The 27,754-nt window shown below is 41.7% G+C and overlaps 1 protein-coding gene across 8 annotated transcripts in view; it reads left to right on the top strand.

The window, feature by feature from the left end:
* Positions 1 to 27,754, top strand: part of LOC128263947 (acetylcholine receptor subunit alpha-like) — a 609,051-nt gene that overhangs the window by 460,083 nt on the left and 121,214 nt on the right. For 7 of the 8 annotated variants that reach the window (XM_052999220.1, XM_052999228.1, XM_052999223.1 and 4 more), the window contains one exon: positions 2,399 to 2,518. The exons of the other annotated variant lie outside the window; for it this stretch is intronic. In XM_052999220.1, coding sequence (XP_052855180.1) covers positions 2,399 to 2,518 — 120 coding nt within the window. The remainder of the gene's footprint in view (positions 1 to 2,398; positions 2,519 to 27,754) is intronic. 8 annotated transcript variants of the gene reach the window in all.

Below are 27,754 nucleotides of genomic sequence, written 5' to 3'. Positions count from 1 at the left end.
TTCAGGTTTGAAGGCATTATTTCCTAATCTAAATTTGATTAACTTAAAAACAATCATGTTTATCTTAAGCTCTGCTTAAGGTGAAATGACTTATGTTTCTACTAATCTTCCCTTTCGAGTGCTCCTCTTCTTTTGGTTATGCATCTCAATGTTTTTGTATTGAAAGAAGGAGCTCCTTAAACCTGTTTATTATCTTTTTACCGGGTTTGAATTAAGGGAGGGTTGGGTTTTTAAACTTTTTTTTTCATTTTTTTTTATTTTTTTTCTGAGTCAACAATATGTTGTTTTTTGTTTGGCAATTATTTTATTTTACACGCCATACAAAGTGGTCCTTGTTTTCGTGTATGCTTATGAGTGTTCAGGATCCCAAATATTCGGGTATTAAGTGCAGGGCAGTTAAAAGCTTGTCAGTATTCTTGTGTTGTTATAAGAGGCGCCCGTGTCTACCACGGCCAATAATCCACAGGTCCGCTGGGTGCCGTCTGCGGAGTCGTCGTCGACCCAATGGTGTAGCAAGACGTCTAGCCAGACGGTTCGTGTGATCCAACAAGCGATCTCTGTATCGCTTTGAAATGCTACAAATTGTCTCCGTAACCGTCGGCACTCCCGTGTTCTGAAACAACAAACGATTTTCGACATAATAGTGCCATTTTACACCCAGTATCCTCCTGAGCGCCTTTCATATGCACCTTTGTACCCTTTTAAAACATGAATCACAGGCTGTGCAACACCAAGTTATTCCCCTATACAACGTCGGGAGTCTTCTTGCTTATGCCTATTTCCATCAAGGTAGAGGCTTCGCAAACGGCCAGGGCGGAGAGAAAATTTGGCGTGCTGCGTTTTTTCGACGTTCAGGGCAATGTTCCACCGAGAAGCCCAACTCTCGAATTTATCTAAGAACGTCTAGACACGCCGGGAGCCAGACGATGGGGTACTACCAACTGCAAGAAATGCAGTGTCACCTGCACAGGTGGCCAGGACGTGTAACGCGTGCAGCTGGGTTTGGAAGATCCGAAGTATAAATTGTATGTATTCTGAACAAATTTCGAGTCAACCCGAGTAAAACTATCGAAGATAAGCGTTTCAAACGACTGGCCGTGCTACCAGATTGTTCTTGCTTGAAGTTCGTGAACACCAGAACTCAAAATCTACTGAACCGATTTTTTTTTTTAATTCGAACATTACCTTTTTTATTTTTTTTAAAAACAAGTCACACACTATTTTTTTAGCTTAAATCGCGTTGATTATAGTGCTCAAAAAAATAGAAAAACAAAAAAATACTCCTCGTGATTACCTCGAAAAAATTCAACACCTTTAAAATGCATATACATATTTTGGTTCTGATACTAATGTCATAAGCTATGAAGTTCACCGCAAACCAACTATTTTCAAGTCGTCTCCAAAACTCAAGGTCACCGGCTTGTTTTTCCTAATTTTTATTTGAAAATGTTATCTTACGTTCTTTACAATAATATAATAATATGTTCTATAATAATATGTTATTAAATTAAATAAAAAAATGTTAGATGTCGCCGCAAAAAAAATGGTAAAAATATTCGTTTCTTCGCATTTAAAACCTCTAAGCCTCTATCAGTTTTACAGCTATCTACTATTTTTTATTTATTTTTTTAGTTCTGCGAGATATAGTAACTGTAGATACTTCAGAATTACGGTTTGTTTTCATTAAAATTAAACGACTTCATCTTATTGCACCTATGACAATTATCGGAGCACTAAAAAAAATATAAATAAAAGTTTAACTTCTTTATTTATGAATTATTTTAAAAATTCTTTTGGATATAGTAATAATTTGGTCATTCAGACTTACGCTTTTAATTTGTTTCAAATCGGGACACGATATCATATAGCTGCCATAGGAACACTAGAAAAATTGAGATGAAAATAATCATTGCTTCAATATTTTCAAACATCTACGCATATTTAATTTTTGCAATAGGTGCATGGGTATAAAAACTTCGGCAAGCCGAAGTATTCTTGTTGAGATATGTGTTAGCCCAATAAGATTCTAAAAAAAAAAGACGTTCTAGTAGATTGGCAACATAGACGTCATTATACCCGTTACTCGTAGAGTAAAAGGGTCTATTGTATTCGTTGAAAAGTATGTAACAGGTAAAAGAAAGCGTGCCTGACAATACAGAGCATATATATTATTGATCAGGATCAATAGCCGAGTCAATCTAGCCATGTCCGTCTGTCTGTCTGATCTCGGAAACTATAAGAGATAGAGATTTCGGACTTGGCATGCAGATTCTAGTAGTTCCTAGGCTAGTTATTTTCTTAAACTTAAATAAATGGTCAATTTGCTAAAATACTTTAAGCGTATTTATAAAAGTACACATAGCCAATCTACATTAATTTTTTTTTATGTTTTTTCCAGTAAATTACTTTTAAAGGACACCCACGCCTGCTTTTATCCTTATTACTCTGCAACAAATATTGATCGACTTGTGCCTTCAGGATATAATTCCAGTCAGCAGAAGGAAGATTCATCGCAGAGGAAAGTATATAGAATTGTTGCTTTTTATAACAGCCATTTCATACTATTAAGGACTTGAATCGGCATATACGACGGCTGTACTATGATACTTATTAAAAAAAAAAATTTACTATCGTTTTATAATGTTAATATATGATACGCCAATAGTGGAACTGTGTCGACATTAAAGTTCTCGTTCTCCAGTTACCAGACGAATTATCAATTCGTTAACCAACTCGCAATATTTTCTCATCATTCAGAAATGGACTAAATCAAATATGCCGCGATTTTGCATGGAGCTGGCGTTTATATTTGTGCTGTGTATACTCCTTTTGAAAGGCCTTTCATTGACTCAAGCCTCACGTTCGAATTACAAACTTTAAATGAAATGAATGACATCGAATTTCTGGGTATAAAATTATCATTCCCCAGTAGATTTATTTATATTACCTGCTCATATATACCGCCATCATCTGAGTTTCCAATTTATGCGACTCACCTTTCCGTTACACATTACATTTGTAGTAAACTGCCCGAAAGAGATTAGTTAATAGTTTTAGGTGATTTTAACATACCTAACGTGACTTGGTCCCCGGATGAAAAAAAAATATATTTTACTTCCCTTAGCGCAGCATGACTTTACTGACGGCTTACTTGACATTGCGCTATCTCAAGGAAACCATGTTCATAATTCTTTATGACGTTTACTGGAATTGTGTTTTGTGTCAAAGAGCATTGCCACTTACGCAACCTGAAGATCCCTATCACCCAGCATTAGAGCTGACTATTAATGCAGGGACAGAGTTATAGGAAATATTTGGAAAGACTGTTTTCGTAACACAAACTTTGGTCGCTTGAATACTTGTATATCCAACTTTGACTGGTCCGAACTTTATTCATGCACTAACATGGCTGAGGCCATTATTATTTTTTTTAATGCATTGAACTCCTTCTTCCAAAAGTGTGCTCCGTTACGCTATCCGTCTAGCTTCAATAAACCTCCATGGTTTAATAATGAGTTGTCACGTCTAAAAAATGTTAAGTCCAGACTTTTTAATAAATATAAAGCGTGTGGTTCGCAAGCCGCCTTTTCCATATATTTTAGTGTTCGGTCAAATTTTACCGTGCTTAACGTCCAGTGTAATATTGGCTATTTAACTCGTTGTAAGATCCAAAACAGTTTTATAAGTTTGTTAACACTAAGCGTAAATCCGCCTCTTACCCAGAGTCGCTATCGTTTGAAAGTTCCACGGCAATCACTGATCAGGCAATTGCCGATCTCTTTGCGCAGTTTTTCCAAACATCAATCTTATTCATATGCCATGACAATGTCTAACTTAATTTTTTTGTCCGAATTCAAGTGAAAACTCCGTTCGCGTTGATCTGCAAAGGGTAAAGTCAGTTTACTCACCGGGTCCTGACGGTATTCCAGGCTGTGTACTTAGATACTGCGCAGAGATCCTGTGTAGACTACTGCATAAATTGATTACCCTAACCCCAGAAACCTCTGAATTCCCAACTATTTAAAAGGACTCATTTGTTATTCCCTTTCATGAAAAGGGAAATAAATCAAATACAAGCAATTATATAGGTATTTCCAAGTTGTCCGCTGTCCCCAAGTTTTTCAAAAACATATTACACCCCACTTGCAACATAACTGTAGGTCGATTATATCCCCGTGCCAAAACGGGCTTATAAGTCGTAGGAATACGACAACAAACCTCTTGGAACTAACGTCTTTCGTTATAAATGGCTTCAGAAATATCCTTCAGACTGACGTTGTTAACACTGACTTTAGTAGAGCGTTTGGTTCTTCAAATCCCTCTCTTCTTGTACGGAAGTTAGACCTATTAGGGTTTTCAAAAGATCTCCTAAAATGGATTTTGTGTTATCTAAGTGGTAAAAGCTCCGCCTCTGAAATAATCCAAGTTACATCAGGAGCCACCTGGGCCCGCTTCTATTTAGTTAGTTATGTCTGCAAAATAGCGATATTTCCCTCTGTTCAGATTTACAGACGGATCTTGATGCTTTTCACACATGGTGTTCTGTAAATCTATTGTATTTAAATAGCACTAAATGCAGAGTAATGACATTTTATCGGGTCAACCCACATTATGCCACGTATACGTTAGGTGGTTGTGAGTTGACTAGATTTAGACATATTGATGACCTTGGTGTCCTTTTGGACCCAAAACTTAAATTTTCTGACCATATATGGTGGTTAAGGCCAGGGGAGTGCTTTATTTATTTTTTAAAAGGTGGTCTAAGGAATTTGATGATCCTTATGTCACAAAAACTTTGTTCGTTTCATTTGTTCGTCCAATTTGTAGTATTGATCACTAGTTTGGAGTCCCCAATATATTGTACATATTGACTGGATAGAATCTATCTACGAGGCCTTTATTGGGATGTAAACCTTATTTTACCATCTTTCCCGAGTAGACTTCTTCTAATTAGTTTACCAACTTAAGCTAATCGTAGAAAGATGCTTGGTATTACTTTTATTCGTAAACTTATTCACGGAGAAGTGGAGAGTCGCGAGTTACTGGGTCGCCTACATTTTTCTGTGTTTAATAGAACTACTAGGAACAATATTCCTTCTATCTTAAGCCATTGTCGATCAAACTGTGATATGCATGAGCCTTCTAGAGTACTATGTAATGACTAATACAAATTCTATCACATCATTTCTACCACCGACTCTTTACCAATCTTGTTTTACTAAGCACGAAATTAGTATGTAGTATTTTGTTTCGTATGTTTCGTTTTGAACTTGTCCGTCCGTTCCTTTTCTTGTCCGTCTTCTTTCACCTCTCGCGATATTGTTTTGAACAACCCCATGGGGTCCGCGCGTAAAAAGCATTGCTTAGTGGCCTAAAGGCCACTTGACAATATGCTGCCAGCAACTCTCTTGTACTAACGTACTGAGAAGCAGGCCTTTGCTGGAGACAAAGGTGTACGATGAAGCGATAACAATAGCTAGTTACTCTTATAAGACGCGTCCATGATAAAATCTTGTTGATGAGTAATTTGTACATACTTTCATCACGAAAGTGCACGTTCCTCGGTGTTGATGCCCGAATGTGTGGAAACGCGTGCGCTAGTCAAGTCAACTTCGGTCGCGTGTAGACGTGTTTTCTTAACGCTCCGGAAAAACAATAAGCCACTAAGTCGAAAACGTTCGGAAAAAATTATAAACGCGAGGTTTTGCGATTCGCGATGCTAATTCGCATATCGTAAACTAAAGTTTTAGTTAATTCATTAATTAATATTACGCTCTATCAATAAATGAGTAAGAACGTGGATCAGCGCACTCAACGCCAAAAACAACAAGACGAAGCTCGTGAAAAAATTCAGAGAGGGCAAGACAAACGTCGTCTCTCTTTGGCCCGAAACAATGCTTATTTCTCGTTCACGAGTAATACTCTAGAACCGAAAGTGCAAGAAAGTGCAAGTTTACTGACCGCCGAAAACCAGAGAGCTAGTTCTTGCTCTCCCGCCCTGCTTTTCACCGCACAAACACCATGGAGTGAGCAATGCAAAACTCCAACCGAGCTTCTGCCACCTAGTGCAACAACAACAGCAACTACTACGTCAACTACAACGGTCTCTGTCGCCAACAATGCAATAACGACTCCACTCTCTTTTTCTGCAGCGGTAAAGCAACAACACAACCAAGTGCAAAAATCGGGTCAAACGGCAAAAACAAAGCTACGGTAGAAAAAATTACAATTCCGCAAGCGGGTTCGGCCATGCAGACAGGCATGGATCGCTATATTAATATTTCCAAGCGCAAGCTAACCCCCCCAAAAAAATCTGACGGCAATATGCCCAAAATAAACCGTACCAACAAAGGCCCTGAAAATCTCGGGCCATTAAATGAAAATAGATTTTCCATTCTGGCGGAGCCTGAAACAGAGTACGAAGAATTAGCCCCAAAGAAACTTAAGCCCCCACCTATCTTTATTCGGGAGAAGATCTCCAACGTCCTAGTCAATAAAATAGTTGAGATTGCCGGGAAGGATAACCGAAGATGATTTCCGAGCAGTGTCGAAGCACCTAAACAATGTCAAAAAGAATTACTACACGTACCAGCTGAAAAGTTGCAAGGGCTTACAAGTTGTCCTTAAGGGAATAGAACCCGATGTGACCCCCTCTGAAATTATAGAGGCTTTAAAAGAAAACGGTTTTTGCGCCAAAAATTTTATAAACATTATGAACAAAAACAAGAAGCCGCAACCACTTTTCAAGGTCGAGCTGGAGCCAGACAGCAGAACTTTGAAAAAAAACGCAGTGCACCCGATCTACAAGTTGCAGTACCTTCTGCACCGTAGGATCACAGTAGAAGAGCCGCACAAACGTAACGGGCCAGTGCAATGTACAAACTGCCAGGAATACGGACACACCAGGGCTTACTGCACCCTCAGGTCAGTTTGTGTAGCTTGTGGAAACTGCCACGGCTCCGAACCCTGCCCTGCCAACAAGGGAGACTCTCTCACTAAAAAGTGTGTAAACTGCCAAGGAAACCACACAGCAAACAACAGAGGCTGCCCAGTCTACAAGGAGATGAAAAGTCGGATGCAAAGGGCGACAACGGCACGCCAGAACATTTACATGAAATCACAAACGACACCCGAAGTTTTCTTCGCAAAAGCAGCCAGGTCATCATTTGGCCCTTCAATTATTACCAACAGCATTTCCTACGCCAGTGCTCTAAGATCAGGCACAGCTCATATAGAGCCGAAAACTGATAACATACAGCAGGCCATGGGACAGCCACAAAGTAATATGGAAACTATGATGATAACTTTGCAACAAAATATGATGGAATTTATGTCCTTCATGAAAACCACCATGCAAACTCTAATGCAAAACCAAAATATCTTGTTACAAATGCTTGCAGCTCAGCAGTCCAAATAAATTATGCCTAGCCTCCGAATAACTCTGTGGAACGCCAACGGTGTTTCACGGCATATACCTGAAATAACTCAATTTCTGAACGAAAATCACATCGACGTTATGTTGCTGGCAGAAACGCATCTCACCAGCAAATATAACTTTCAAATACGAGGATACACGTTCTACGGCACCGATCATCCAGATAGTAAAGCACATGGCGGAGCCGGCATCTTAATAAGAGACCGTATCAAACACCACTTTCACCAACGGTTTGCAAAAAATTATCTGCAAGCTACATCGATAAAATTACAGTTGGGCACCATCAACCTTGCCGCTGTCTACTGCCCACCCCGCTTTACAGTCTCAGAAGACCAATTCATGGACTTCTACAATTCACTTGGAGAGCGATTCATAGCAGCAGGTGATTACAACGCCAAGCACACACACTGGGGATCCCGCCTTGTTACCCCCAAATGAAGGCAACTATATAATGCACTCATCAAAACATGCAACAAACTGGACTACGTTTTACCAGGCAGTCCTACATACTGGCCAACAGATCCTAGAAAACTACCTGATTTAATTGATTTTGCTGTGACAAAAAATATTTCTCGCAATCTAATATCTGCAAAATCGCTTTTGGATCTATCATCGGACCACTCACCAGTGCTAATAACTCTTCTTCAAAGCCCGGAATTAATCGAGCACCCTTGCAGGCTGACGTCGCATCGAACCAACTGGCTGAAGTTCAAAAAGTACGTAAGTTCCCACATCGAACTAACTCCACAGCTCAACTTCAAGGAGGACATCGACTGCTATGCCAATGCACTGGAGTCTGTACTCATCGCAGCAGCCAAAGTCTCTACACCGCAAGGGAGGGCACACACACCAACACAAAACTAACCTTGAAATCGAACAGCTTGTTTTGGAGAAAAGACGTTTGAGGCGTGCTTGGCAAACCAGCAGATCGCCATCCTCAAAACATAGTCTTAAGGAAGCTGGTCGCAGACTTACCAGGGCTCTAAGGCACGAAGAAGAAAAAGCACAACGCCAGTACATTGAGAAACTTTCACCCACCAGCACCAAGCATCCCCTGTGGAGGGCCCACCAAAATCTAAGTGCGCCGGCCGAAACAGTAATTCCCGTAAGAGACTCTGCAGGCAGCTGGGCCAGAAGCGACAAAGACAGAGCCTGTACATTCGCTTTACACCTTCGAAATGTTTTTCAGCCAAACCCTGCAAATAATTCATTCACACTACCGTCGCCGTCAATTCGAGGTGGAACTGAGACGGCGCCAGTTCTGTTCCAAACAAACGAAGTTGCAAAAGTCATCAGCGAGCAATTAAAAACAAAAAAGGCCCCAGGCGGTGATCTAATAACTCCTAAGATGCTAATTGAACTCCCAAACTGTGCAGTTGAGGTAATTTGTAAACTATTTAACGGTATTACACGACTTGGCTACTTCCCAAAAAAATGGAAAAAGTCGGTAATCATAATGATCCCAAAGCCAGGAAAAGATCACACAATACCAGCCTCATATAGACCGATAAGTTTACTCTCGTGTGTGTCAAAACTGCTCGAAAAATGCCTTTTGACACGCATAATCCCATATCTGAAAGAGCACAACATTATTCCGGCGCATCAATTTGGCTTTCGAGAAAGCCATGGAACAATAGAGCAAGTTAACAGATTAACAACAGAAATACGAACTGCATTCGAGTCTCGGGAATACTGCAGTGCGGTATTCCTTGACGTTGCGCAGGCTTTCGACCGAGTCTGGCTCGATGGCCTTATGCATAAAATCAGAGCGTTACTACCGGAAAACACTCACAGGATACTTGAATCGTACCTTTACAACAGAGCCTTCGCCGTGAGATGCAACACTACAATATCCGACGATTACACGATAGAAGCTGGAGTTCCTCAAGGTAGCGCCCTTGGTCCAACTCTATTTCTCCTTTACACCGCAGATATTCCCACGAACGAGCGGCTAACTACTTCTACATTCGCAGACGACACCGCGATCTTAAGTCGGTCCAAATGCCCAATTCAGGCAACAGCACAACTAGCTGATCATCTCGTGGTAGTGGAGAGGTGGTTATCAGACTGGCGTATAAAAATAAATGCGCAAAAGTGTAAACACATAACGTTTACTCTTAACAGACAAACGTGTCCCCCGCTAACTCTGAATAACACGCCACTTCCACAAGCTGACGATGTACCTTGGCGTCCACCTTGATAGAAGACTTACATGGCGGAGACATATCGAAGCTAAGAAAATTCATCTAAAACTAAAATCCAATAACCTCCATTGGCTCATAAACGCTCGCTCCCCCCTCTGCCTGGACTTCAAGGTTCTGCTCTACAATTCAACGCTTAAGCCAGTCTGGACTTACGGCTCCCAATTGTGGGGAAACGCGAGCAGCAGTAACATCGACATTATCCAGCGAGCCCAATCAAAAATCCTGACAACTATCACTGGGGCACCTTGGTATGTTCGGAACGACAACATCCACAGAGATCTTGGCATTCTACTCGTAAAAGATGAAATTTCAAAACAAAAGGCGTCCTACCACACCAAGCTAACATCTCATCCAAACCAGCTCGCCAGGGGCCTAGCCAGGGTTTCCAACCGGACCCGATTGCAACGAAATGACCTTCCAGCTCAGCAATAGTTATTAGAGCCCTTACATCCCGCGTCAGTCAACTTGACTGTCAGATATAGCTTTTTAATTTTAGATTTTATATACTTATTGTTAGTCTCAATTCAGAGAAGATTCAATAAATAAAATGCATATGTAAAAAAAAAAAAAAAAAAAAAGTCGACGGCGGCCATTCGTATTATGGCTTGGCCAGCAAAGATGGGCCCTTCCACCAAAGTTCATGCTCGATAAGCTTGGATGGGTAAAGACCTCGAGACGCGCAGCTCCAGCAGTTAAGTGGGTACTCGTTCAGGATCTCAGCCGTTCTGTTGCAGACGTGGTGGTGCAGACAGCTAGTGGACACTATTTACTTGTGCTGTAAATAGGAATTGTTAATGAAGCCTTTATAACGGTAAGCAGTCGCGTATGAAGAAGAGTGTAAGAGTGACACTCCTGTTCGCAATTGCAAAACGACTGTAGACGACCGCCCCATAAGCGTGTATGGACACGTCGGCGAATTGGATTTGTCAAAATTGTGCAGCAATGTATACAGATACTTGACAGTGTGTTAGCATAGGAAAATCCTCAACTAATGCGCTCCAACGTGAGTTTAGAAATTCAGGAATCGGGTCGTCCCAGTGCGTAAAATCCGTTCACCTTTCTTAAAATGAGTTTCAGTATAACTATGAGTTTGAGTATAACTGTGGTGGGCGCTGCAAGGAAAGATGCGATAACAATTCTCGCTTTGTCGGATCTGGGCTGAACTTAAAATCAGTTGTCTTGATGAACATCACATCGCGACATGGATTCCACTGAATTCCAAGCATCTTGACGTGCGATTTCACGATTGAATCGTTGCTAAGTTTTACAGGGTCATAAGACTGATCCGTTTCAGGCAATGACTGTATAAGGCGCCAACAATTAGAACTCCATTTTTGAATTTCATTTTGCCCAAAAGCTCAATTAATTCCGACTTGAGAACCAATAAGCCGTCAACTAAATCGCATCCATTTGGTATATCGTCAACATAGGCGTCGTGGGAAAACGCTGCTGGGTACTCATGGCGGTGATCGTCGGCTAACTGCTTTAAAACTCGGACAGCCAGAAATGGAGACGGCGCTATTCCAGTGACGGTCAAAACCCAAAAATTACTAATAGGCTCGCAGTAATTTCTTCTCCAAACAAAGCGTTGAAAATTGTCGCTACGCGAAATTCTAGAACTAACTTTTAATGATTTTATCTTGATGACGGCGTGATGCGGCAGGTACACGCAGGTGGTAGGGTTTGAGCTAATGACAGCTTTTCCATGTGACCACGTTGCATGCATTGTAAGATTAAGCAATTATTCAACCAAACATTGTAGCAAGTGCTATAGGGTAGACCTTACCAAACTTTTTTTATTCTCCGGGGTATAGAGACCAAAGTTTATCTGATCCAACGATGACATCTATATCTCCTGGGGTGCAGAATTTGGGATCCGCTAGTGGAAGAGCCGAGATTTGTTTCCACGCTAGAGATCTGGTACCAATCGCTTGCGCTGGGAGCGATGACGTCAATGATGTCAATATGAAGGAAGCCAATTCGATGTTCTGATCCAAATGTCGAGAGCGCAGCTTAAAATGTGCTCGTCCACGAGTAAGACCCGCGTTGTTAGCTGCGAGGCCAAGGTCCAGCTATCCGCTGGACAAATGATTCCGATGCCAAAGTAATGGTGGATCCCGTGTCTAGAAGCACCCTGCATGTTGTGGTGTTTCCCAGCCGTCGATTACGTCTGCGAGGATGGTTGGGTTTGCAAATCGGCAACCAGAATATTCTCCAGGGTATGATGATGAAGGCGCAGCTCCGGAGGTTGTGGGAAGTTCGTTAACGCTTGTTGATTTAACGTTGATTTTATTTTGACTTTGCTGAGGCGAGCCGTGGACCAATTTGTGATGTTTGAGGTACAATTGCCGACCATATGTGAGGCGCTAAGGTAATTAAAGCAAAGCTTTTTGGTCCTCCAGAATTCTAGGCGATTTGCGATGTCCAATGCGCGGAATTGGATGATTCTGCTGGCACGATGTGCAATTGTCTTTGTCTCGTCCCGGAGGAGCGTCAGCGTCGTGTGTGGCAGCTGATCGTCGAGCTTGTGGCGCGCGAACTAGTTGGCAGGCTCCTCGCAATGTGACTTCAGAAATTCCAGGAATTTGTTGATGGTCAGCCATGATAGACGAGTTTCGGCATCCAGTTTGGATAATAATAAAAAAATTAACCAGGGATCTCGTTGCTAATATTGAATGGCTGGCAACCCACAAATTACTTCGTCTACGTCAGCCAATTTCCGCACGGTACTAATGTTACTGGGTGTGGCACTTGGTAGCGTTATATAACTGTTCAGAATTGGTATTATTATGATAATTATGATTGTTTGTAGTATCTTTTTTCAAAGTTCTACCAGGCTTTACTGTAATTTTCACTAGTAACGGGAACATGTTTGATTAACGCGAGCGCATCGCCAGATAGATAGGATTTTAGATAATGAAATTCCTGGCAGCCAGTAAGAATCGAATTTGATCCGATCGATCCCAAAAACATATCAGAAAAATGTTTCCAGATTCGCTCGAATTGAAACTCTACGTGGCTTCTATGAGAATCGTTCAGGGTTTGATCGTGTAGCAGTACAATGTTATCAACGGCCTCCGTCTTTAATTTCTCAAGATAGTCACTCAGGATTGCATAAGTTGAGTAATGGTTCTCTTCGTATACATCAAGGTCGTGCTCGGGGTTTTCCCAAGTGTCGAGATTGACTGAATATCTTCCGCGAATTCAGGGGCATGGTTATGCGCGAGTGTAATTTGGCTATTGCAAAACCCGCGCTGTTGAATCACACTCCGAATGGCGATCGAAGTTAGGAGACGGTTCTATACGACGTACAAATCTATAGATCATCGTTGACAAATACTAATTTAATTGAAATGCCCCGAATGCAAAAACTTTACTGACGTTGGGAGCAAAAATGTGACTGATTGTAGGCTTACAAAGAAATACAAGAATAGGCAAAGTCATTGAATAATAGTCTAAATTAGTACGCTAATGTTTTACCGTTTTGAGATGAATGGAAAAGTACTGACTAAGACAATGCAGTTGGTCAAAGCTCTTACATATACACATATGAACTAAGCTGCACTTCATGCGCTCGTGTGTGTGTGTATATATAACATTGATAAATCACGCATTGAACCGCGCTTATAATATAAGATAAAAATATAGGTTGTCTGGTACCCAACACCAAGGTTTAAAAAGTTTTGATCAGTATCAACAGGGGATTCGCCTATCCGATTGAATACTCTCTTAAATTTAGAGTCATCTGGATAAAACTGTTTCAAAAAAAGTCATTGTATTGCTCGACACGGGCCGAACTATATCATTCACAAATGAAGCTTGTTGAACGAGAACTCCCTCTTGTAATGGATTTGTCTTGTTCTGAGCTTTAAATTGATGAAAATTTCAACATCGCCAGTAACCTCAAGCATATTTTGAACACACTATTATCTTGGGTATTGGTCGCATTAAAGGAAAAAAAATTGTTTACATTCTATTGTCGATCCTGCTATTATTGTCAAGCTTATTTGCATAATTCACGAGAAAAAGATTAGCTTAAAATTTTTCAAAGCTGGATCTTTTCGAAAAACTGCCTCTAGTCGAAGTAAACAAAAACCGATTTTTAAGAAAATTTTTACGACGCAGTGCCGTTGCATTTACCTAACGAGTGTTGACTCAAAATTTTTCGCTCTCCAAATCTCCTCGAACACTGTTAAATGGCAAGTATAACGTAACAAAACTAAAGAAAGCTAGACTGAGCCAAAGGAAGGAAATCCATTGCAAGAGCAATATCTGAAAGACAAAAAAGTGTCAAAAGAACAAGTTCTACTTGTCCATCTGGGCATACCCACCCAACCTGCAAAATCCATTCATAATTTCTGACCACTGCCGTATTTTAATTGGTTCTAGGAGAAATATATTTGTTAATCTTAAGGTCAAAACAACTCATTTGTAATTTAAATATATATATCCCAACATGACATGTACAATTATAAGGTTTTGTCTTAATTTCTATAAGAGGTAAGGTACATTTTCATTTCGATGAAATTTTATAAACGTTCACAATTTTGTGATACAACTCTAATGTTTAAATAATTATTTGCCTTGTACTTTTAATCAAAGAAAAATTTAACTTTAGGTATATTATATAATTTCCTTTATTTGTGTAGTTTAATTATGGTTCACCTTAAGGTGCTTACTACACCGCTCTTATATATTTTAATTGATTTATAGTTAACAATGAACTGTTAACTTACATCTACAAGGCTATACATATACTAGAACAAGTCTAAATTAAATTATGCATGAATCAGTGTCTACTCCCGAAAATTCTATAATTTCGCATCATTATCAAACACCTGATTTACCTTATCTGGCTTACTACCACTTTTTTTTTCGATATTCCACGCTATCAACTATTTATACAATAAATACCGCGCCTCAAAGCATTAAAATTGCCACAAACAATTACCATATTAACAAAATCACCACAGGCTCTTTGTGTTTTTTGTTATTGCAACTGCATTTTTGTTGCTCCCTTTTCGCTGTTAGCGCTTCGCGTTTAGCCGTTGCGGCAGAGTAAGAGTAACGTTACTCTCTTTGCAAACTGCAAGCCTGCATTTTTACGGTCCTCTCCTTGTGCTTCGCTTTGTGCCTTCATCGAAGCTCATCGTTCTCGTTCTCTGGATTTTCAAATTGATCGCCTCTCCCCAACTAAGCCTGCTCTTTTACAAGTGATTGCTCTGCTCTTCAACAAGCTTCTCTTCAACTACGTTTGCATCTACGTCAGCGTTTGGATTAAACAGTCGGCCGCACAGTGACATTGATATCTCCAGAATGAGTATAATCTGTTCGGCTTCGAAATGCGAGTTTGGTGGCATCATAGTTGGAGACTCATATTTGTCATGCTGGCTTTGTGCTCATATAAAGAACCAGCTTCTGGTCAAAACGGCCGCATAGTTAACCTCATTGCCAAAAAATGTTGCCTATTCCAGACATGTATCGCTTGTCGTGATATTGTCGGCGAAATGAAAACATTTATGAGGCGAACACAAAACGGGCTTGCGTAATTCCGCAAACTTTTTCTAAACCTATACGATACTCTTAAAAACTTGGAATCTCAATTCCTCGGCTTTAAATTGCTAAGGGAATCGCCGAAATGGAAGATGGCAAATAATAATCATCAAACCCTTTACGTACCCTTTTCGCACTATTTGCCCCCTGGTGGGTCATGAACTAGCTCCATCTCCACCGCCCATAAAGCAGTTGCCGTCGGGTCTGGACCACCTGGATTGCTGCCTAGTCCTAGTAACTCTTCTGCACCACTTGGACCACTGACCATGCTCCAGCCAATGCTGTTGATGTTCTTGTTCCACAGCATACAGGGAGCTTCGTTTTACCCTCCAACAATGAGGGCCACTTAGTTTGCATCCCTCAGGCAATAACTAGTGTAGCCCCGATATCCAGATTCTCAGATTTGCCCTTGAGAAGCATTGCGCCTCGAAGGTCGGTTTTTGTAACTCAATTCTGAAGAGACTTCAGATGATGTTAAAAATTACTTGTCCCATAAACTTTGTGCCTAATTTGATTCTATTAGCGTTTTTAAATTAAACTTTAAACAAAAACAAGATATCTCTTCATCTAAAATTCTACTCTACAATCTATTTTTAGAAGCATTAGATCCTACAATTTGGCCGGAACACACAATTATGCATGAGTATATTCGCAAAGACGTTTTAGTTCTGCCATCTCAAGAAATTAAATCGCTCATTTACAATTCTTAACCAAAATGTTTGCAGCCTGTTGGGTAAGCTAAGTAGAGATTTTTGTAAATGGCATTCTGGGTCAGGTCAACCACATTACTAATTATAGAGACCGAATTCTCGACCTAATGTTTGGCAGTGATGTTTCATTAACAAATTTGGTAAGAACCACTCCAGTTTCTACACCTGAAGAAGGTATCATCCTATTCTATGCATAAGCGTCGATATCGATGTTTTAAGTCCGACTCAAGCTGCGAGCCAAGTGTTTTTGGAAAACCGACTTTTTTGGCTTAAACCATTACCTGAGTCGAATAGACTGGTCACTTTTACAGACATTACCAGTCTGGACGAGGCAGATCTCTACTTTAACGAATCGGCTATAGATTCCTTTGTTCCTGAGGTTTCTGCTGGAAACTCATCAAAGCCTGCCTGGTTTTCCAGGCATTTGTCTTACCTTAAAAATAAAAAACCTCTTTCTTCTTGGTTCTTTATACTTTCCATCTACTTTTTATTTACATAATAAAAATGAATCCTCTGATATAAACTTTTTTTAATCTACATACTCTGTAATTTCCTACAGTTCATCTACACCATATTCTTATCACTTATCTCATGCTATTATTTATATTAAAATACCCGCTTTTCAAATTTGTGATGTTCTGCAAGTTCTGTTGACAATTGACATATCTTTCACTGCAGGACCCGATAAAATCCCAAGCTGCATACTTAACCGCTGCGCAGAAGCTCTCTCTATCCTAATCACATTTATTTTCGATCTTTTATTGCAATTATCTTACTTTCCAATTTGCTGGAAGGAATCTTTTTTAATCGCTCTTCATTAAAAATGGATCTAGGTCGAATTTTTAAAAATTTTCGTGGCATTGTCAAGCTATTAGCTATCTCCAAGCTCCTTGATAGCTGTTTAACTTCTCAATCACAGCATGACTTTGTAAAAAATCGGTCCGCTTCTACTAATCTTCTAGAATTTTCTTCAAAATCGCCAAACTCTTGTTATATTCAATGACTTCAGTAAGGCGTTTGACTCAATAAATCACACATTATTTCTCTTTATTCTTGGTTTTCCTCCTTACTTATGCGACAGGATTTCGTCGTATCTTTCGAACAGATCCCAAAGAGTTTTATTTAAAAACGAATTGTCCCATACGGTGAAAGTTACTTCTGGAGTCCCGCAAGGCAGTCACCTATTACTATTATTATTAGTCTTGTTTATTATTGACCTCCCCGAGGTTCTCTCCTATTGCACAACTTTTATGTACGCTGACGATGTTAAAATTTGCTTGTCATTTTCTGATTTAAGCTCGCATCTCTGCCTTCAGTCAGATCAAAACCAATTTAAACCGTGGGTCTCAACAACCTGTTATTATTTAATCATTCAAATGCAAGTCCAGGTCAAACTTCTGTCCATCCTATTTCGTATTTTCTTGAAAACTCGTCTTTGGAGCAACTAACTAAAGTAAATGATCTTGGTGTACTATTTGATCATAAATGATGTTTTAATAGCCATATTTCACTCATTGTTAATAAAGCGCATGGAGTCCTAGCATTTATTAAAAGATGGGATAAAGAGTTTGATGATCCTTATAAAATTAAAGCACTGTATGTTAGCTTAGTTCGCTTAGTTCTTAAATATTGCTCATGCGTTTGAAGCCCTCCATATAATCACGAACAGAATTTAATAGAATCAGTTCAAAAACAATTTTTAATATTTTCACTGCGACATCATAGCTGGGACCCGCATAGGCAATTACCGCCCTACTTATCAAGGTTAAGCCTAATTGACGTACACACTTTATTGTTATGCACAAACTACTTAACGGTATGGTGTTCTCTCCTTTTCTTCTTGGCAAGATAGATTTTGCAGTACCCTCTAGATATACTCGTGCATTTCGCCCCCTCGTCTGCCAATTTGCAGGTCTAGTTATGCACTTCACGAACCTTTTCGAGTTTTGTGAACTAAAACTTTGTTTATCCATTTATATGTTTTGAAAAACCTGTTCCTAATATTTCGTCCCAAATTTATTTATACCTTAAGACCACAAATGTTCAGATATAAAAAATCTTAGTTATATAGTTAAATTGTCATTATTTTAAATTCGTTTTATAAATTAATGTTAACTCTAAACAGATAAAAAGACACTGAATGACTAAATATTACATGACTCGAGAAAAGCATAAGTGTTTGGTGATAACTGATCAATACAATTTTTCAAAGAAATTACAGGATATACTCCATTGTAATTTGAACAAAGCACCCGAAATCTCTCATAATTGGCAAGTCAATAGTGCGAAAAGTACGAGTAAATCTTTAGGTAAGAGCGATGTCAATTTAGCTAAGGAGGAGGCGTATGCAAAAAAAATTACTCCGCTGCAAAATTTAAAGACTTTAAATCAATTAATTTTAACCTTGAAGAATAAGGTGGCAAACGCCTCACCGGCTCTCAATTCAGCTGTCGAGGTGCAAATGATAAAAAATGCCTTTGGACCTGATTCGATTAATGTGTGTTGATTAATATATTGAGGGCTCCATAAACAAGTATTCCAAAATAGGGCGAACCATTTAAATGTGCAAAGTTTTTGTTGATTACGGTCGTCAAACTCATTGGGAAAACGTTTTATGAAAACCAAAACACTCCTAGCTTGACCAATGGTGACAGAAATATGGATTTTGAAACAAAACTGGCTGTCAAATAGGACACCTAGATCAGTTACTAGCGTAATACGTTCTAAAGTAGAGTTTTCAAGATGGTAATAGTGTATGTTAGCGTGCTCAAGACGCAACAAATTGTTGGAGCACCATAATTGTATTTAATCTATGTCAGGTTGTATGACATTTGGTCAGAGAATGACCGCATGCATAAAAGTAGATTCAAATGACAGTACTTTTGGAAGATCTTTTTAAAAAATATCATTAATGGGGGGACAAGGAAAGAAAGTTGATTATTGTAAAGTTGAAAGTTGATTGTAAAGAGTAGGTTGACTGAAAAAAGTTTGCAAAACGATTAGAAATGTTTAAGATAATGATTAAGTTCGGTTGTGTAAATACATAGTGGAGGGATACGCATTTCATTTTACGGGCAACAATAGACAAATGTTTAGGATTTTAAACTTACTTGTGCAACCTCGCTCTCAACCACAGAATTACAAAGCGTCACACCTTGCACACTTTGCACGTTACATATTAGCATCGAGAAAAATGAATTCCTTAAGTTAACCTCACAAATTTCATCCTTGTATTACAAGAAAGATGTAGCATGTGTACATATATATGAATATGAATGACATTCGGTACATCTTGGGCAGCAAGACTTACCCTGCCTAAGCATAAGCAAGGCTTCAACACCTTGTTGTTATGCCAACACAATATAAATAAAGCGGCAACTTTGTCGCAGTGCGGCTATTGCCAAGCGCCCACAGATATATTGAAGAACAATCTCACAATACAACAAAATGTTTTATAACGAAGGAAAAATGGTTCGCGGTGGAGTTATTAAAAAGTTGAACAAAGAAATTGCACACATTAATTATATTCAACGAAATCTAAAACACCGTGGAAGGCAATTCCTGAGCTACAGGCCAGGCTTGACTTCTACCAGCAGCAGCTGAAAAAAATAAGGATTCCATTAAAAAAAATGTTTGTTCTTTGAAAACAAAATTTTGTTGTTCATAAAACAATGTTCTCAAATTAAAAAATAATTTCAATTAAATTTTTTTTAATGAAATGATAGGCAGAATTTCTTTTAAAATTTATGAATAATAATAAAATAAACAAAACTCCCGAAAATGTTGAGATTGATTAAATAAATAAATTAAACGATAAATTTTCCCAATAAGGGTTTAGTAGACGTTAAGTCGGTGGATTCCACTGCTAAAGTTATAAATGAAGTAGAGTCAAATCATAGACTTAAAACTAATTGCTGATAATCATAGTTGTTATAATGTGTGCAAATTGTATTTACAAACTACATAAGTTGCATAATAAATGCTTAAGGAAATGATTTATAGGGCAGGCAAATGACCTGGAAAAAATTTAAATTTGCGCAGCACAAACAACAATGATTTATCGTCTATCATAACATTAAGAAAATGACTCAAACTATATAAATAAAGTTCATAGGAAAAAAATAATTCAACTAAAAACAAGAAAGGAAGCAAACATCGGCAAGCCGAAGTTTATATACCCTTGCAGCTATTGCAAGAATTAAATATTTTTGAAAACATTAAAATTATGATTTACTTGCCTATATGTCTAAAAACATTGAAGCAATGATGATTTGCAGCTCAATTATTAAATAGTTATTTTATATAATTTTATTATTTCTATGGGAGCTATATGATATAGTCGTCCGATTTTGATGAAATTTAAACCGTAATTCTGAAATATTTAACCATTACTATTTGTCGAAGAACTTATAGAAAAATATCAAAACACCAAAGTTATAATTTTTTTAAATTTATTTTTATGATTGTTCCTATGGGAGCTATATGCTATAGTCGTCTGATTTTGATGAAATTTAAAACGTAATTCTGAAATATTTAACCATTACTATATCTCGAAGAACTAAAAACAAAATTAAAAAACAGAAAAGTTATAATTTTTTTTCATTTATTTTTATGATTGTTCCTATGGGAGCTATATGCTATAGTCGTCCGATTTTGATGAAATTTAAACCGTAATTCTGAAATATTTAAACATTACTATATCTCGAAGAACTACAAAATAAATTAAAAAACAGAAAAGTTATAATTTTTTTTTATTTATTTTCCCGATTGTTCCTATGGGAGCTATATGCTATAGTCGTCCGATCCGGCTCGTTCCGACTTTTATACTACCTGCATTAGAAAGACAACTTTTGGGAAAGTTTCATGCAGATAACTTTAAAACTGAGAGACTAGTTTGCGTAGAAACGGACGGACAGACGGACAGACGGACAGACGGACGGACAGACGGACAGACGGACATGACTAGATCGACTCGCCTAGTGATGCTGATCAAGAATATATATACTTTATAGGGTCGGAGATGTCTCCTTCACTGCGTTGCAAACTTCTGACTGAAATTATAATACCCTCTGCAAGGGTATAATGACCACGCTAAGAGCAAATAGGGAAGTATTCGATAGGGATGCTTATTTTAAACAAAGAATTCAACAATTAGTCTCAATGACTCCGATAAGCATCAATCAGTAAGCAGACCACCATTCCAGGTGTACAGGTCAGATCGGTTATAAGCCGTACAAAAAGCTCAACAGAACAAGAACTAGCAGGAATTTATTGGGCAATAATTTATTTCATACCATATGTTTATGGTAGACACTTCACTTCACAGATCACAGACCGTTAACGTACTTGTAGCAAATGCGTTATCAAGAAAAACCATCAAACAACTACAAAAAATAATCGGATGAATAATAAAAGTCACTACAAGATATAAAATTAGACAAAATCCCTGCGCAGAAAAAGATAAAATAGAATTGCCAAGGCAATCTATAGAAACAGCTTCAAGGCCGTAGGGTTCGGGGTAATAGCAATAAACAAAACGTATCCCGCATGTCAAATCGGATAGGCCCGGGCAGGAATGTAGAGAAGAATTCCAAACTTCCAATCGGTTATGCCTGCTGAGTCGCATTGCACACACACACACACACACACCTACTTAGATGATTCATTGCATTGTTGGTGACACGCAGAGGACGGGTTTTTCCGCGCTATCCAATCAGATTCGAATTTCCACCGTCGTAAAGATCAAAAAATAGCTAAAAGTGTGAATTGTTTAGTGCGGGACACCTCAGGTTGCAGGTACGTACCACAGACGCAACAGGAAGGTTCTATCCAGCCAACTAACCACACTGCTACGCTTGCAATCGACTGCCAAGCTTGGTGGACAGAAGGGGGATCCTCTCTCTTCCGCACCCACACAGCAACTCTCCACTCCAGAGCGCCTTAATATTGGCGTTTTCTCTCAGTTTCCACAAGCCGCACACGCGCGTTTTTCCCGGCACAACCAACAACAGCGATCAGCTGATTGCAGTGTTGGACAGCGCCGAGCTTAACAGTGAGCTTAACATTAAGCTTTCCCGATTTAGCTTTACAGCGGCTGCTAGGGAGCTATCCGATATCGGTTACCCGGGATATTTAAAATAAAAATTAAATACAAAATAAACCCAATTTTACCACCTTCGCCACTGCCTCCAGGGGTGGATGAGCAAATAGCCAAGGTACCGGCCAATTCCCAACCCCACTGCGATAGCGGCGCCAGCTCTAACGGGGCCCTGGGGACCGAGTCGGAGCGGTATAGCTCCCATCAGGCATCAGCCGGGGGAAATCCCGGTTCACCGAGGGACCTCCAACTGGTGCAGGCGATGGAAAAGGTGAAAGGGTCCGGACATGACGAGGCCCAGGCCCTTGCAGTTGCCAGGGCGGAGGAAGAGCTGCTAAGGAAGTTCCAGATGATGAAACAGAAGGTGCCGCGGGGATAGAGGCTCACCAATCGTCAGTGCCCCCTAAAGTAGCTGGACCAATCTTCAACTTCAGCAGTAATGTGGACGATCAAACCACGCCGAAGAGAAGTTGGGAAGCAACCAGCCCCGAAGAGGCGATCGATGGAGCCCAGAAGAAGCAGCGGGTCCAGAAAAGCGCCACTGCCCTCACCGATGAGCTGGGTAAGATGCTCGACGAAATGATCGCGAAATTTACTGACACGAAGAGTAACAACAAGAAGGTTGTCCGTCATGTCACCCAGGCCACGATCGACTCACTGCAGTCTATGAAAAAGCTGCAAAGCGAGATTAGTGCGACGCTGGACGAAACTCACGCCAGGGCTCCGACCGCCTGCGCAGCCCAGCAGACAACGCCATCGATGGTTGGCCCAGGACAAGAAGCCGCTAGCACAGAGAGGGTGCATACTGGCGCAGGGAACCAGACGAGAAACCCCGGCTGGCAGCAGGTTAGGCGCAAAACCAAGAAGCCCCGCGTGACTGGTGAGAATATCAGAAAAAGCGAAGACCACGCGAGACTCGCCGTGAATCGGAAGAGCCAGCGCCCTGACGCTATTCTGATCAAATGCAGCGAGGGATCGTACGCAGACATGCTCAAGTTGGTTAAAACCGAGCCTACCCTCCAGGGGCTTAAGGATGGGGTGCAAGGCATACGCAGGACAGCCAATGGGAGCCTGCTACTCAAGATGCAGAAACCCTCAGACCCAGCCACGCAGCAACTGCATACAGCCATGAAGTCCGCCTATACCGAAGTGGCTATACTGGATGACTCGGTACAGGTGGAAATTCGCGACCTGGACGAGATGACCACCTGCGAGGAGGTACTACAGGCAGTCTACGCTGAGGAGGAATGCGATATCCCGGCGGGTGCTGCACCTAGGATGCGAAAGGCCTATGGCGGAACCCAAACGGCGACGGTTCACCTCAGACAAGAGCATGCACAGCGGATCCTCGACAAGGGGAAAATCAGAGTAGGATGGGTAATCGGCCGCATAAGGCAGAAAATGGAGCCCAGGCGATGCTACAAATGCATGGGTATAGGCCATATGACTGCTAGATGCCCAGCGTCGGAGGCAACAGCCAAAAACACGCAGGAATCCTGCTTCAGATGTGGCAAGGATGGCCACAAGTACAGAACTTGTACTCAGGGCAAACCGAAATGTATAATTTGCACGAGACGAGGAATAACTGGAGGAGAGGCCGAACACTCGACCCTCAGTAGGTTGTGTCCTGAGTACCGGAAAGCTCTGAACTGTATACAGCATGGTTAAGGTTCTACAGATTAACCTAAACCACTGCAGAGCGGCGCAGGACCTGCTAACCCAGGCGGCAAACGAACAACAGGCTGATGTGGCAATAATCAGCGAGCCCCATAAGGCCAAACACGAAGGCGTATGGCAACATAGTGCGGACGGTAGAGCCGCGATTTGGAGCTGCGGGCAGCCTTCTGGACACCTATCGCAAAGGGCATCCAGAGCGGGATACACCAGAGCGATGTTCGGAGGCCTAACAATCTACAGCTGCTACATTGCCCCGAGCGTACGCATTAGCGAGTTCAGAGCAATAATGCAGGAGATCGCTGACGACGCACGCGGCAGGTCACCAATCCCTAATCGCAGGTGATTTCAACGCATGGTCCACAACATGGGGCAGCGCTAGTACGACACAGCGGGGAACCATCCTTCTTGAGGCGTTGGCTTCGTTAAATGTTTGCCTACTCAACGAAGGGAACAGGCCAACCTTTAGCAAGTCAGGCCGGGAATCGATTATCGATTTGACCTTTGCCAGCCCAGAACTGGCACGTAACTACGCATGGAGGGTGTCAGACATCTATACTTACAGCGACCACGCGCTGATCATCACCCAGACAGGACCCAGATTGGCCTCCCCTAGCAGTCGCCTAACGTCCTACAAAGCCCATACCCTTAACACATTGGCCCTCCTAGCACACATGGAAGGCGTCTGCGTTACAGGAGACGCTAACACCTGCGCAAAGAACTTAGCCGATAGAGTTAAGGCGGCGTGTGATGCCTCCATGGGAAAAGCCACGAAAGGTGGTAATGGGCGTAGACCAGCTCCGTGGTGGAACGAGGAGAAAGACGGAGCGAGGAGAGACTGCCTGGCGGCCCGACGCAGGTGCCAGAGAAGCAGAGGAAGCGGAAACCAAGAGCTGAGCGAAGCAACCTTTAGGGCCAAGAGAAAGGTGCTGAAAAATGCGATCAAAGCCAGCAAGGCCAGATGCTTCCAGGAGCTGTGCGAAGCCGCGGATGCAGAACCATTCGGGTCAGCATACAGGATGGTCATGGGCAAGCTCAACAGGCAGCCGACCCCTACTGACCACTTGCAGCTTGGCAACATAGTGGCTACTTTGTTCCCCACACAGCCGCCGCTTACCTGGCAAGCCACCGGATTAGGCGATACCGTACTGACCAGCGAAGCCGATGTACTGGCAGCATTAAGGAAAACCAAGGCTGGAAAAGCCCCTGGTCCGGATGGCATTCCCAATTACCCGGGTATATTCGCGGAAATGTACAACAAGTGTCTCATCCAACGAACCTTCCCCACAGGATGGAAGCGGCAGAGATTAGTGCTCATCCCAAAACCGGGAAAGATGAACGATGACGCATCGTCATACAGGCCCCTTTGTATGCTAGATACGATGGGTAAGATATTTGAGCGCATAATATGGACCCGCCTCGAAAAGGAACTCGACGATCTCGGAGCTTTCTCGGACCACCAGTTTGGTTTCCGGAAGGAAAAAAGCACCATTGACGCAATCCGAGCGGTCACCCAACTGGCTGCTAAGGCAATTGAAGGAGAAAGGTGGATAGGCGGCTCAAAAGAGTACTGCCTCGTATGCACTCTGGATGTCAAGAATGCATTTAACTCTGCCAACTGGAACCTTGTCCGGCGAGCGCTTCGTCTAATGGGAATTTCTGACTACCTTACCGACCTCGTAGCGGACTACTTCAAGGACAGAGTGCTCACATACTCTTCAGACGTCGGAGAGCATGAGTACAAGGTGACAGGAGGAGTACCTCAAGGCTCAGTGCTGGGCCCGATCATGTGGAACGCCATGTACGACGGGATCCTAAGGCAGGCACTACCCGAAGGAAGCACCGTAGTGGGCTTTGCGGACGACTTATCGCTGGTAACAGTAGCTAAAACCCTCGAAGAGGCCACGGTAAGGTGCAGCCTCTCCATAGACACCCTTATGAGCTGGCTCGCAGACAACGGGCTATCGCTTGCCGAGCACAAAACGGAGGCAGTGCTCATAAGCAGCAAGAAGATTGTTGAGAAGGCAACAACTCGAGTCGGATCAACCTTAATAGCATCAAGCGACTCAATCAAGTACCTTGGGGTAATGATCGATCACAGATTATCGTTCAAGACCCACCTAGCTTATGCAGCAGCCAAAGCGTCCAGATCGACTGCATCCATCTCAAGGATGATGGCCAACACCCGAGGACCAAAGCAGCACAGCAGAAGGATCATAGGCACAGTGGTGACCTCGACCATCCTGTACGCCGCGCCCATATGGGCCGAGGCTATAAAGACCGCAACATATAGTCGCCAGTGCAAAGCTGTCTACAGACGCTGCGCACTGCGCATCACAAGCAGCTTCTGCACGGTATCAGAGGAAGCCGCGCTAGTGATAGCCGGCTCAATACCGATAGACCTCCTGGCGGCAGAACGAAGTACGAAGGAAGTACAGGAAGTAGGACCCAGCGCAGCAGCACGATAGAGGCTTGGCAAAGGAGGTGGAACAGTGCGAGCACAGGACGGTGGACGCACAGGTTAATCCCCAGTCTAATCCCTTGGCTGCAGAGAAGACACGGGCAGGTAGATTTCTACCTCACACAGATGATCTCCGGGCACGGATGCTATAAAGAATACTTGTACAGGTTCAAGCACGAGCCGAACCCCTGCTGCGACCACTGCGGCACCGCAAGCATCGAAGACGCGCAGCACGCATTCTTCATCTGCCCCCTATACGCGAGGAACCGAGCCGAAGCTGAATTAAGAACCGAGCGTTTCCTGACAGTGGAAAACGGTATCAATTGCATGCTGGAAAACCAGAGGAATTGGGATGCGGTAGCTAATCATCCTGAAGGACCTACGGCGTCGAGAACAGAGTCGACGCAACTAACAATAAGGACGAGCGGCAACCTGACCGCCATCCGTCCCGCGAAGTATAGCTTTGCGGCGGTCCCGCGGGAACGGAACTTTTCTACTTCTTCTTCTTCTGTCTTTTGTATTTCTTCTGTATATATTTAAGCTTTTCTTAATAAAAAAAAAAAAAAAAACACCTACTTAGATCTCTCTCTCTCTCTCGCTCTCTATCGGCGTGCGAAAGGCAAAGAAGAAAAAATGAGCGAGTTTGGGAAAAGTCCCGTTTATTGTGGATCTATAAGTTTCCAATTCGCGTTGCCTGAAACAAAGCGAAGAGATGCTCGCTCACTTGATTTTGGGGACCATAAGCAACCACAAGTATTTGGTCAGCAGTATTAATTTCAACTTGCAATATCGACACGTGCATAAACTGTACCCCAAAAGCCAGAGAAGACCTAGCCCACGCGCTCTTACAAGAAGAAAAGAGCCTATTGTTAAAACAATAGAGTCGTTCAAACTGCAAGAGTAATTATTTGTGTTAATTGAAATGTGCGAGTGTTACCTCACAATGTCTATGTATGTAGCTGCTGCAGGTTTGGGAGCTTGCAACCGCATCTTCGTAAACGCCGCATACGGAACTACGAGCGGAGCACAAGTGATACCTGGCCGGAACTTGGAGAAACGCATACCGACACGTGGAGCCCTAACCTAGAACATCAGAAGACTCGCACAACAGCTTTCGGGAGTACCTGCGGATTATACTATTTCTGGGCGGAAATAAACAGGCCCAAAGGAGATCGGCGCAGCAAACCTGTGGAGAGCTATTGCCACTTCTAGCAGCATGTAGTCCGCTACGGAGTACAACCGATGCAAGCCCACATACTTGCAAAAACAGTGCCTACACTGGCAGACGTCGGCGATACCGTTCGCCCATAGGAGAAGTCCTATTGTTTTGATTTAGTTCGAACCTTTTTTTTTGTTGAGAATCAGACATTGTTCTTATTAGCTGTTTCTTTTTATTTAGCATATACATTAAGTGAATGCCAGATGCCACAACTAATAATCCCGTTTAAATTAAAATAACCACGCTCTTTGAGAAGTCCTAAACAGCACCTGCATCTTCGATGGGCCCAACGAATCGGCAGCGGAAAATATGTGAGTAAGTTTTTATTAACGACAACAGTAGCTATTAAGTATTGGTTCTTGCCGCTAAGCGGCTGACATATATATATATGAAAATAACTT

This window comes from Drosophila gunungcola, unplaced genomic scaffold (assembly GCF_025200985.1).
Source record: "Drosophila gunungcola strain Sukarami unplaced genomic scaffold, Dgunungcola_SK_2 000029F, whole genome shotgun sequence".
Classification (NCBI taxonomy): Eukaryota; Metazoa; Arthropoda; class Insecta; order Diptera; family Drosophilidae; genus Drosophila; species Drosophila gunungcola.
The sequence above is the reverse complement of the archived record's forward strand: the minus strand, read 5'-3'. Positions and strand labels throughout refer to the sequence as shown.